Source organism: Microcebus murinus, chromosome 5 (assembly GCF_040939455.1).
Source record: "Microcebus murinus isolate Inina chromosome 5, M.murinus_Inina_mat1.0, whole genome shotgun sequence".
NCBI classification, from domain to species: domain Eukaryota; kingdom Metazoa; phylum Chordata; class Mammalia; order Primates; family Cheirogaleidae; genus Microcebus; species Microcebus murinus.
The window spans coordinates 8,671,812-8,685,431 of NC_134108.1; the positions used below are offsets into that span (position 1 = coordinate 8,671,812).

Here is a 13,620-nt window from a genome sequence, read left to right on the forward strand (position 1 = left end):
TAAATATAGCTGACACCGTTTTACTGCAAGCTTCTAACAACAGAACACATAAGAATGGCAAACTAGTCTAGAAGGCTAGACACAAATATTTATAACAGTATTTAATTTCAGATTCAATTTATCTAACTGAATAAATTTATAACTTAAAAAATGTTAAGAAATAACATTTGTTAAATACTACATAATATAAAACAGGTTTTACGTATTACCTGTAAATAAATTATCTTTTATTCAGCTTTTTTTCCTTTTTAATTCAGTTGTGAGATTAGCAGATTACTAGATCTGACATTTGCAATTTGGTTATGTTCTATGGTCAGAAATATAACAGAAATCTTGTAACAACAGTTCTTTCAATAGAGTTCTTAAGGCATGTCTGGTGGGGACAAAGGGATTTTTGCTCATTGGGCTAGAAGGGGAGTGAAGCCAAGGTAACTAAGCAATGGATAAAGATGAGTTAATGTTATTCTTCCTGGAAATGAAAAAATAAAAATAAAACCTGAGGTTTTCTTTCATGATTTCTTTAAATAAAGATACAAGTTCATAATCCCTGATTCAAAAATCCTTGCAGACAGATAAGTTTTAAAATTCAGAATTGTTTAAATTTTAGAAAAGTAATACAAAGCAGATTCTATTAATTATCCAACTTCCTCATAATAAAACTTAAGTATTTCTGCAGGTGAAGTGATGGGATAAAGACAACCAGTGGCTTCATATCGGTTCAGGTCAAGTCTTATATATTCAATCAGCTATACAAAAACTTTCCATTTTCAGAGTCCTTAGATCTCACAATTGCAGATAAGTAACTGTGGACTCACATTTAACACAAGGTTTAAGAACATAAAGATAAGTTGAAGGAAAATAGTAGCACTCTGGAATCAAGTTCAGTTCTTCTCCGTACAAATTCCATGAATTTAGGCAAGTCATTTAACATCTATAAGCCTGAGTTTTCTTACCTGTAAAATGGAAATAATGATATCATCCCACAAGTCTGCTGTGAACCAGTGCTAACTAAGCTGGAAGACGCTTGATACCCACACCAAGTTGGGCACTGAGCAGTACAATGACCGACTATCTCAGTTTGGCTGGGACTTCCCTGGCTTTTTAGCACTGACAGTCCCACATCCTGGGAAATCAGGACAGTTGGTCACTCTACTTGTCAGGGATTCAATAAATGGAACATATTCTAATATGAAGAATAGAAATAACTAAAAGTAAAAATGCCAAGTGCAAAAATCATACAAAATAGTTTCAATAGTGAAACAGCCAGATCACTGTCCATGTTATAATCCTCTCTTTTGTGGTAGGAAGAATTCTAAAATCACATCCCCTGGTGTGCATACCCTGTGGAACCTTCTTCCCTGGAGTGGAGATGAGCACAGACTCCTCAGTAGAGCCCTTTTTCAGAGATGGAAAGTCAGAAAGTTTTTGAAGCTACAGCAGATGCTCTCCTGCTGGCCCTGAAGAAGTAAACTGCATGTTGTGGATAGAGCCACATGGCAGGGAGTGGTGAAGGCCTCTAGGACTCAAGAGCTTGTCCTACAACCATAAGGAACTGATTTCTGCCAACAACCTAAATGAGCTTGGAAGAGCACCTGAGCCTCAGAGGAGCTCACAGTTTCAGTTGGCACAATGTTTCCCAACCTTGAGCAGAGGCCCCAGATATACCATACCAGGAGCAGGACTGTGAGACCAGAAATGGGTGATGCTTTAAGCCATCAAGTCTTTGCTAACTTGTTACATACCAACAAAAAATATCTTTTAAAAGTGTATTCACTTCACGAGTACAGACACATATGTATATATGTGTCTGTAAGTACATAACCTTTGTATTACATTCAGAAGCATTTGTAAAATAATTCCTTGCATAAAACCACTGCTTTTGAAATAGAAAAAGTTCGAATTCAAAAGAAATTTCTCAGTAAATTAAACTCAGGCTGGAAAAAAGAATCTCAAAATACTCCTGGCTTTATAAGTGAAACTTTTATACATTGACCGAGGGTATAAGATGGAACCACCACTTTGGAAAACTGGCAATTTCTACTAATCCTAAATGCATGGCAACACTATGACTTAGAAATTCCATCTTATGCACGTGTAGGAGGTCCACACAAAGACGTGCACACAAGTGTTCACAGCAGCATTAGTCATAATAGCCAACAACTGGCAGCAATCCAAATGCCCATCAACAAGAGAATAAAAAAAACTATGGCATCTTCCCTCAATGGAAAACTAACATCAATTCAAACGGACAAACTAACAGTATGCAGAGCCCTCACAAGTGAGATCAGTGAAAGCCCCCATAAGAGGACCCAGAGACACTTGTGCTCAAGGAGAAGTCATTGTGTGCGATCCAGAAGACAGCCTTTACCGGAACCCTACCATGCCAGCACCCTAATCTCGGACTTTCAGCCTCCAGAACTGTGAGAAATAAATTTTTATTGTTTGTAAGCCACCCAGTTCATGGAATTTTTTAAAATAATAACCCAAATGAACTAAGACATATGCTTCAAAAATATTCTTGCTCCTTTACAATAGCTACTCAATTACCATATAATGACATTTTAAGGTGCCTGAAAAAGTTATGGATTTCTCATAAGAAAACACCAAATAAGCTAGTAAACAATGAAACATGAATATTGTCAAGTACTATACAAGTATACCTTTGCAAGAAATTATCAACCATGCTCTTCTTTTAAACACAGTGGCTAACACACATTATTCAATATGTGTTGGTTAAATGAATTTCATAGATAATGCCACTGTTCATGTTTTAAAAGTCCAGAGAAATCTATATGTACAAATACACAGCATGATAACCTCAATATAATACACCCTACAGATGTGAAAAACTATGGCTCTTGTCCAATTAATGAGTTCTTTCACTTCCAAGTATAAGAAATACAAGCCAGGTGTTAAAAATATCACCAAAGAAATGCAGATGTTGACTGTGCAAGGGAAGTGGGCATCATTTTCATTTTTCACACTGTCAGTCTTACATGGAGCAGGGACAGCTCTTTACCATGGAGATTCAGAGCAGGACAGGTTAGTTAGGATCCTCTATGCCAACTCTCCACGCTGGTCAGAAAGCGCCCTGGCCTCCCTACTGCTGGGCATCCTCTCACTGCCTGACCCCATCCAGAGAGGCAGTGGCAACAGGATGAGGAGAGCAGGGGTGGGAGGGGAAATGACTCACTCACTCAAGGAGGGACAGACCCTCCCTGAACTGCGTATGCCTTAGGATCTTTTCACTGGAGCACAGGAGACAGAACTCGTGGCATGAAAGTCTCACTTAGCAGCAAGACTTAGAAACTGAAGCAAAGGAAGTTTCAAGTCCATGGGGGGCTCAAAAAGACCACTGCAAGTAGCCAGACAAAAAGTGAAACAAAACCACAGCTCACCTCACTATTGTGGCCCCTCAGGTTGAAGTTTATCCTCTGTGGAGTACTCCTGTCCCTGCGGCAGTGGCTGGAGGTGAAAGTCACCCCGACCACTCCGCGCCCATTGCCTGTGGCCAGCCAGCCTTCCTCGTAGTAGCGTCTCCTGCACACTGGCTTCTCCTTCTCGCTCTTGGGGACGCGCCCTTTCCAGGACAGACAGAGGATGTTGGAGTCGCTGCAAAGCACAGGCCCATGTTCCACCGCTGCATACATACTTTTTCTCAATGAACTGTTTTGCTTAAAAAGTAATGCTCAATGCTGAGATATTTCAACCAATTTCTTTCATTGGTTTATTTATTTTATTTTTGTGGTTGCCTTGCGTTGCTTTTTTCCCCCTTTAATTAAGACTGACCTGAATCTAATTAGAAGGTCAGTGTTTTATAAAGATCCACCAAATGCATAGTGAAAAAATTCCTCTATAAAAGATGGATGGCAGTCTGCTAAGAAAAGGTAATGCTTAAAAAAATGGGGTCCATTTTTATTTTCAAGTCCTTAGAGGAAGAACGTGCTGATCCTTTGGGGAAAGAGCATCGTTAGTAAGTGGTGATCAGGAAACAGAGTTTTCTTCTTTTTATTCAACTTGGTTATTCTCATTCAGCCTGAGATTCCAGTTTAGTGTAATGTGATTCCAGAGACAAAGGGTTGCAAATACATAGATTTCAAGTAACTTAAGGCTTTAAGAATCCCTCTAGCTGGAATTTCTTCCTCAAAAGTTTGGATGCAGATACAGAACACACAAGATCATCTTTCTTCTGAAGCCACCCTCTAATATGTTTTCTGAACTAGACAAATTTCTGCTGCTAAAGCTGAAAAAGATTGCATAAAGGGAAAAAAAGGCACACAAACCGTGCAAAACAGACCAGAGTTTGTGCAGACAACAGTCCAATTTTTAAGAAGAAAAAAAGACTTTCTCTGCTGTTCAGAACCAGAAGCACCCCACCTCAGAGCATGGCCCTGTGTCCCCGGGGAACGCAGGGCTCCATCGGACCACTCCTCCGCCAGCCGAAGCACCCCTCAGTGCCATAGAGGCTGGAAAGAAAGGCCCTTCACTCAACAGAGGCAGGATGCTCTGAGGCTCTTAAAGTGGTCCCAGCATTTGCCGTGGGTGAGTCCTAAAGCCTCTTGCTGACAAAACACAGCCACGCTGCAGGTTTCTGTTTCTTCCGCCTGTCTCCTTCCTCACTCCCCTAATTATTTTTCCCCTTTTTTGTCCTAAAGATCAGTATTTTTTCATCTTGATGAAAAAAACTAATCTCAGAATTAAGTCCATCAAGTAATCTTTCTCTCATGGGCAAGTCTTCTTGGACTCAACAGGGAAAATAATCTCTTAAAACAAAAACACAAGCCAGAGTCAGATTCTCCCCTCACTATTTCCCTGGAGAGTGATCGTGTGTTGCCGGCGGGTGCTTTCCTGTGTGCACATTCAGAGACCGTCTCCAAACACCACACCTGTAGTCCAGGGAAAAGGAAGCTTTGCTTGGATTTTCCTTGATATTTATTTTGTAGTTATCTGTTTCAATTGGTCTTTTAAGATATTATCCTATAGATGCAGGAGAGGAAATTGGAAATAATAAATTAAAATTTCTTGAATACAGTTAACTAAAATAAGCAAAGGAATCAGTTCATTGTTCAAACTTGTCCATCACACCTGAACTTACTTTCCTCCAGCCATAACCACCGTAAGAGTTACTTTTCAGTCCAGAATTTCAAAGTCTGTCCAAATTACCAAACCAACTGTAAAACAAAAGTGCAGAAAGCACTGCACAATCACACTGCAACGTTTCAAATCACGCTTCTTTCTCAGTCACCTTCTCACTTCGTTCCTTCTTTGAACTGGAGAGGTATTTTTGAGGCTTAATCTGTGCAAATTTTTTTCTTCTTTTTGCAGACTTTCTTTACCCGTGAAGACCATATGGAAAACTGGCCACAAGTGATGTAGTTTTCTCCCCAGGCTCCTGAGCCCAGTGGTGTCGAGTTGCTCAATGTGATTCTTAAATTAATTTTCATCAGTTGTAAAACTCTCAAGTGTACACAAGAATGAGCCTGTCTTCCCGTGTAAATGTGTATGTATAGAAAGAAGGTTTTAAATATACATAGACACACATTCTTCAACTGGCACGAGAAGCATCTGTTTGCCTAGTCACTTCAGGAACCATCAGATTATTCACGGCTAGAAGGCCCTGGAGTCTTACAAATCTGTAAAACAAAAAAGGATATAAAATAAAAGAACTTTAAAATACTGAAGAATGAAGGCTCTGACAGAATAATTGCTGAAATTGCAATTGGACACCCATCTTTACACTTACATCTATCAAATGCAGTTACAGACTGCACTGATTGATAACGTTCAATAGTAAAAGGATACGCCTTACCAACTTCAAGACAACACAACACAAGGGGTCTGACTGCGCTGTACCGCTATATTACATTTATCAGTGGCTGGGCATATCTGAGTGCAATCATTACTGCTATTCTGCACCACGCTAAGACTCTGGGCCCTTAGTGTACAACTTTACCCTTCCAGAGGCCAGGGTCACTGTTTAAGCAGACATCCTCAAAAAGGAGACTCAAGAGGCTCAGGCAAGTTATCTGGATTGATTTTCTTCACTATCAGTAAAAGATATTCCCTGAAGACACAAAGCAGCAAGGGCCTTTAAAATCTCTCCATCCCTGGCATACTGGCAGGTCACAGAGCAAAGCACAGCTATTTTCTTGGCTTTAAGTTGTCTATTAGCAGTACAGTCCTAGAGAATCTATCTCTACCAAATCCATCCTGTATTCATTCCTACTGCCTGAAGTCCAGGCCGCATCACATCCCCTACAAATATCGAAAGATTCTGTCCCTAACTTCTCCATCTAAGCCCCCTTTCCAGAAGGCACTCAGAGCAACCTTTCTGAAATTAAGCAGTGATTCTCTCAGTCCCCCGGAGGGCTAGCTGAAAGAGAGCCCAGCCCCAGCCCAGAGTACTGGACACTGCGGGGCCAAAGTAGGGCCCAGGTGTTTGCATTTCTAACACGTTCCCAAGAGATGTTAATGCTGCTGGTGAGGGGACCAGGCTTTGAGAACCACTGGCCTCTGGCATCAAGTCCCAGCAAGACTCTAATATAAAAACTACTTTCCTAGTAATACTAAGACATTATTTGCTTTCTTCTCTGTGTTAACATTTGTATTAATGGTGCAAAAGCAACAATGGGTCAAACTGCCAGCTCTTTACCAGGACTCAAGGTAAGGGTACCTATTACCAGTAGTCATGGATTAAAAAAAAAAAAAAAGCCAGCTTCCTTTAAGAATATGGCCTTAAAATAGCTGTAAAAATTATTACTTTTATTAAATATTGACCCTGAGTACGTGGCTTTTTAATATTTTGTGTCCTAAAATAGTAAATACACATAAAACACTACTGCTGATTACTGAAGTACCTACCATGTTAACCCTGAGAAAAAAACCACTTGTGCTATACTGTTTATGTTATAAAATGAACTACTTGCTTTTTTCATGGAATACCATGTTTACTGGAAAAAATAAATGATAAATTATGGTTATTCTGGCTTGGGTACTTGGCAGATGTTTTCCTGAATATAAACAAAATAAGCTGGTCACTTTAAGGAAAACAACTGACAGTATTTGTTGTCAATGATAAAATCTGAGCTTTCAAGTTAAAATTAGAATTTTGGAAAACCAGCATCTGTCACTATGAGCTTAACTAGCTCCCCAAAACTTAAAGACATTCCTCATGCAACTAGGGGTGATAGTAATAAGTGTGAATTTTTGATTTTGTATTTCATATTTCATTGTGTATCAATATTTGGAAGATTCACATACTTGGTGAACCAATATTTTTCCAAATGACCAATGATTATACAAACCGTACTGGAGTAAAACATCATTTGAGGTACAAGAAAGACAAATGGATTGTAATGTAACCAAGTATAAAAAATTCATATTTCAAATTTTATATTGCAATGAACCTTTAAAAAACTACCACATGTTGAGTTTTGGTGTAGTATCAAAGAAAAATATCGATGATTATCTGGAAAGACTATTAAAATACTCCTTCCTTTTCCAATTACATATCTGTATGAGGCAGAATTTTCTTTATACACTTCAACAAAGACAAAAGATTGCAACAGACTAAATGCAAAAGCAAATATGAGAATCTAGCAATCTTTGAGTAAGTCAGACATTAAAAATAATTGCCAAAATGTAAAATAATACATTCTTAGTAAATTTTGTAATTTTACAAAAAATAGTTATTTTTTAAAAAAGTATTATTTATAACATTTAATGGGTTTATTTTTAAGTGAATTAGGGAATATTTTTAAATTTCCTACTTTTAATTTTAATATGGTAAATATCAATAGATACTTCACATAAACAAAAGCTCTGAGTCTTCAATAATTTTAAGAGGCTCTGAGACCAAAATAATTTTAATGGGCTCTGAGACCAAAAAAGTTTGAAAACCACTGAAATACACTAACTCCCTAAAATGTAAACCTTAAATACCACTTACAGTAAGGTATACAGGATAAATTTCCATAGTAAAAGCACAAAGTGTTTCATTGTGTATATATTATTATGGTTTTTAACCAAACTTTAAAAATATTTTTAAAATGACAAAGCACCATATATGCTAGACAAATACAACAGATGTTTTAAGAAAAAATGGCATGCTACTTTATGTCTAACAGATATAAAAACCTAACAACAAAAAAGATCATAGCATCCTAATTACTAAAAGACTGGTGCCAATTTTAGTGCTACCATTAATAGAAATAGGTGATGCTGGAGACTTCAATTCCCTTCTTTCTGCCTTGTTTTCTCATGAGAATGAGAAAATGAGGATGGTAACTGATTAACAGGTTTCTGAGGGATAAGAATATCATAATCAACACTAGTGGTGGGGGGACGTTTGTATAAAATGATTAAAAAACAACTACCCAATTGAAAGCAGAAACTTGAACAGATATTTGTACACCAATATTCACAGCAGCATGTTTCACAGTAGCCAAAAGTTGGAAACAACCCAAATGCCCATCAATGGATAAATCAGTAAACAAAATGTGGTGTGTGTATGTATATACGTACATGTGTGTATATATAATACATACACACACAGTGGAATATTAATGTTATTTGGCCTTAAAAAGGAATAAAATTCTCATACATGCTACCATATAGATGAACTTTAAGGACATCATGCCAAATGAAATAAGCCAGTCACAAAAAGACAAATACTGTATGATACCACTGACATGAAGGACGCAGGATAGTTGGATTCAGAGAGATGGTACATATAGAAAAAAACAGCCAGGCATGGTGGCGCATGCCTGTAGTCCCAGCTATTCAGGAGGCTGAGGCAGGAGGATTGCTTGAGCCCAGGAGATTGAGGTTGCTGTGAGCTAGGCTGATGCCACAGCACTTACTCTAGCCTGGGCAACAAAGCGAGATTCTGTCTCAAAAAAAAAAAAAAAATACAGTTAGATAGAAGGAATAAGATCTAGTATTTGGTAGCACAATAGGACAACTATATTTAACAATAATTTATTGTATATTTCAAAATAGCTAGAGGAAAAGATTTGGAATGTTCTCAACACAAAGAAATGATAAATGTTTGAGGTGATGGATATTCCCACATATTACCCAGATTTGATCATTACATATTGTATGTTTGTATCAAAATATCACATGTACCCTGTAAGTATGTACAAACATTATATATCAATAAAATCTTTTTAAAACATGGTAGAAGTGTAAATGTAGCAGTAATCACGATATCTTAATAATTAAAAGACCTATACTTGCCAGTTAAGACTATCAGATACAATAAAGGAAAAAAAGTTACATGCTCTCACAAGAGACATACCAAAAACCTAAGATCACGTTAAAAATGAAAATAAAAGTACAAGAAAAGAAGATACGCCATGTATACAAAAAAAACAAAATAAATCTGAAGTAGCTAACCAGACTACATTTTAAGGCAAAAGTTGTTATAGAATAAAGAATAAAGGGGACCATGCAGTGATAAATACCATTTACCTGGAACATATTGTGCCTCTAAACTGATAAATACCTAATAAAATAACACTGAAATACACAAATCAAAAACTGATGTGGCTATTCACATCTGATGGTGAGTTATTCACCATCAAAGCAGGAGATTTCAATCAGCAATCTTAATTACATACAGATCAAGTAAAGAAAAATAGTAAAGATCTAAAGATGTGAACATAACAAGCTTGGTTCTGATGCACACATATAGAATCTTGCATCCAATCAGAGTATGTATACTGTTCTCAGGAACACAAGAACATTAAAAAAATTTACTATGTCAAGTGACTCTCAACATATTTCAAAGCATAAATGTCATACAGACCATATTACATGACTACAAAGCTATTAAATTAAAAATCAATTACAAAAATATAAATTATAAAACCCCATATTTTGGGAAATTTTAAAAACTTAAGAAACACACTTCTAAATAACCTGTGAAATGAAAAATATCATAATGTAAAGTTTAAAACACTGGATATTAATTAAAATGCTACATATCAAAATTTGGGGGCTACAGCAAAAGCAGTATTTTATAGGGAATTCATTGCCTTAAATGCTGACATTAGAAAAGAAGAAATATTATAAATTAAGGTGCTAACATTCAAGCTAAAAAGTTAGAAAATGACACCATAAACCAAAAAATAAAGGAAGGAGATGATAAAAAAATAAAAAGAAACATTTGAGAAGCTAGACAAAGCCAAACATTCATTCTTTGCAAAAAGTAATTAAAGACACAAACCTCTGACCAAATAAAGAAGAGAGAGCAGCACAAATGAATACTAGAAATAAAAAGGGGGGTATAGCTACAGAGTTCACACAGTGAACTTTAAAATAAAATAATACTGTGAACAAATTAATGCTATAAAATTTGATAACATGAAATGGACAAATTCCTAAGAACCACAATTTAACAAAACTAACTCATGAATCAGTAGTTTACAATCATCCCACAGGCTTGGAGCAGTGGCTCACACCTGTAATCTTGCACTTTGCAAGACCAAGGCTAGGGTATCACTTGTGGCCAGGAGTTCAAGACCTGCCTGGGCAACATAGCAAGACCTCATCTCTAAAAAAAAAAAAAAAATCTCACAAAGAAAACACCAGGGCACATATTTTACAGACAAGTTCTACCAAGCATTCAAAGAACAAATCACTGCAGTAACAACTCACCCAGAATATAGAAAAAGTAGTAACACCGACAACTAATTCTATGAGGTTATTATACCTTGAAACCCAAAAAAGATTTGGAGAGTACAAGAATGGAAAATTAAAGTTGGTATCACTCATGAGTAAGACAAAAATCCTAACATTAGCAAATCCAGTAATGTATAAAGAAAAGAGGCTGTGATCAAATGGATTCATCCCAGAAATGTAAGGGTAATTTAAGATTTAGAAAATCCATTAATTTGAAGTATAATTTATTAGCTATAATTTATCAAACTAAAATATTAAAGAGAGGGGAAAAGATCATCACACTACAAACACAAAAAGTATATGATAAAATTCAACACTCACTTTTTATAAATTCCAAATTAGGAAGAAAACTTCCTTATTCTGATAAAGGATATTTACCGACAATCTATAGCAAACATATTTAATAGTGAAACAAGATGAGAGTATCTATATCACGCTGTACTAGAAATCCTAACCAGAGTAGGATGATGAGAACCCTACTGTCACACTCTACAGGAGGTCCTGGCCAGCACAGTCAAATGAGAAAAAGAAATAAAACGTACAGGAAGATTAGAAAGGAAGAAAACCACTTAGGCTGAAATCCCAAACGAATGCACATACAATAATAAAGGTCATTTCACAAATGTTATGTCATTTAAGACAGTCAAGTAAAAGAAGGAATTATTATTACTATTTTCTCTATGAGAAAACTTAGGCTCAGAAAGGTTTTAAGCAACTTGCCTGAAGTTAAAGTCCACCAGCACATTAAGTGCAGAAACCAGAATTCAAAAAATTTCAATGCTCTTAGCACTAACCAATTACCACCCCTTTATTACCACTCACCCATTTTACCATCAGGCTAAAGGACAGCTGCAATAATACCATTTGTCACCTTCAGAACAGTCACCTGATCACATTCACTGCCTCACAACACCCTCCTGAGCCTGGCGTTTAGGGCACTTCACAGAATGGCCCCACAGGTATCTTTGTGGCCTCATCTTTCACCTCTGTCCTCTAAAAATTATGCTATTTCAAAGTACACTTACTGCTCCTACCAATCCCCAAGCTAATCCCTCATATTACAACACTCATCCCAAATTCCCCCAATGTTAGCCATCTTTCATGATGCATCTTTAAAACCACTTACTCCATAAATCCTTGCTAGCTCCTCCCCAGTAGGTATGGATTTCTTTTCCTTAATCTTCACAGCAAATTTTTATTAAGTTGCTCATTCAATTCTATACCATATTATAGGTACTTGAGCCTCTAATCAACCCTGCTAACTTGGGAGTTATTTAAGGGTAAGGACTTTTAAACGCCTGTCATCTGTCATCAAGACGTCTAGCAAACACACTGTGTGTGCATACACACAACACACGCACACACACACACATTAGATATTCAATAAATGTACATCCAATTTAATAAAAGTGCTTTTATTTGTACGTGGTGTTAAAAATGATTTCCCCTAGGAATGAGTGACCCTATGTAGGAATAAAAATGCTTTTCCAATGATGTTATAAATTGTATTCTTTTATAGGCCAGTAAAATGCTAGAAAAGTCTTTTCACTGCCACAGTCAGAAATAAATACTCACCCATGCATACCTTTGGCCACACAAGTGCTAGACGGAGCTTAATACAACTCCATTCACCCTGTAATCTGAACCCAGACCTGCCTGGATCTCAAACCTATATACTCCCAGTCTACCTCCTTTCTTCACAGCAAACATCCCATCGTATCCTACGATTTGTTTCCTGATTTATCTTTCCTACTACAATGTGAACTTTCTGAGGACAAGAAAGGCCTTCATCACTGAATCAACAGACCTAGAAAATAATTCTAAATAAACATTTGCTGATAAGTTACCATTATATGTAGGAAGAAGCCCAACACTCTAACCCCTTCCACAAGCATCACTGTGCATCCTCACAAAAAAATAGAGATGACCCTGAATGGTAAATTACAGGTCTTATTATATTTACCATTTACTAATTAAGAAGGAAATTGTGTATTTTAGAAAATGTTTCTGTGAAAGAGCTCAAATAAAAATTGGGAGCTCTTAAAAGGCTAAGTTGCAGTCATCTAAAACACTGTAGTCTTGGATGACAGTAAATATATTAAGCATAATTATATAATAAAATGTGTCTTGAATTACTAATAAATACCTTTATAATAAAGAGTTCCAAGTAGCTAAAAATATCTCCAAGCTCCTGCCAATGTCCCACAGTTACATGGTGGTTATGCGATATAACCACGCACACTGAAATTTACTATGAACACTACTAGTAAGAAAAGATCTTTTCATAGACACATGGTAACAAAATTCAAACTAACATGTACATAAGAATAAAGTTTAGGTATAATAAAAAAAATTACTTTCTGGTCATGGCTACAGAGGAAATACAAAACATAAGCAGTTTCCTTCATAAAAAAGAAAAAAATGTAGAAATAATTGCCAGAGAAAATAAAAGACATAGTGAAACAATTTTGCACTGTACTTCCACTACCATGTTCCGTTTCCTAAAAATTATCTGTACAAAGAAAGTACAATTATGGTAAATCGGAATTTTAAAATGCCTTCTGGATTGTTACTTAAAACTTTTAAAGCTTAACTAGCACAAATTTCAGTAAATTTTTAAACTTACAATTAGAAATTCTTTCCAAAGAAACTGAATTGAATAGATTGGAACAGACAATGGCAGTTTGTAATTTTCCTAATTTTTTACAGCCAAATATTTTCATGAATACCTATATATTGTTAAACTAAAATGAAAACAAAACACCAATTTACATCATGATGAGTAAATCTGTTTTCACATCTGCTGCCATCTTTTTCACTTGCAAAAATAATCCCCTGGCATTTTCATGTTTTTCATATAGAAAGGGCTCAAATGGAGAGCTGAAATGCAGCCAGCAACTGAACAGAGCCCTGGCGATAGCCCAGCCGCAGTCG

At 36.4% G+C, this 13,620-nt stretch overlaps 1 protein-coding gene across 3 annotated transcripts in view; it reads right to left on the reverse strand.

Annotated features, from left to right (window-relative positions):
• The window catches only part of TULP4 (TUB like protein 4), a 223,667-nt gene that overhangs the window by 169,586 nt on the left and 40,461 nt on the right, over window positions 1-13,620 (reverse strand). For all 3 annotated transcript variants that reach the window (XM_012759592.3, XM_012759593.3, XM_012759594.3), the window contains exon 2: window positions 3,399-5,633. In XM_012759592.3, the coding sequence (XP_012615046.1) occupies window positions 3,399-3,650 (252 nt within the window). In that variant the 5' untranslated portion in view covers window positions 3,651-5,633. The remainder of the gene's footprint in view (window positions 1-3,398; window positions 5,634-13,620) is intronic.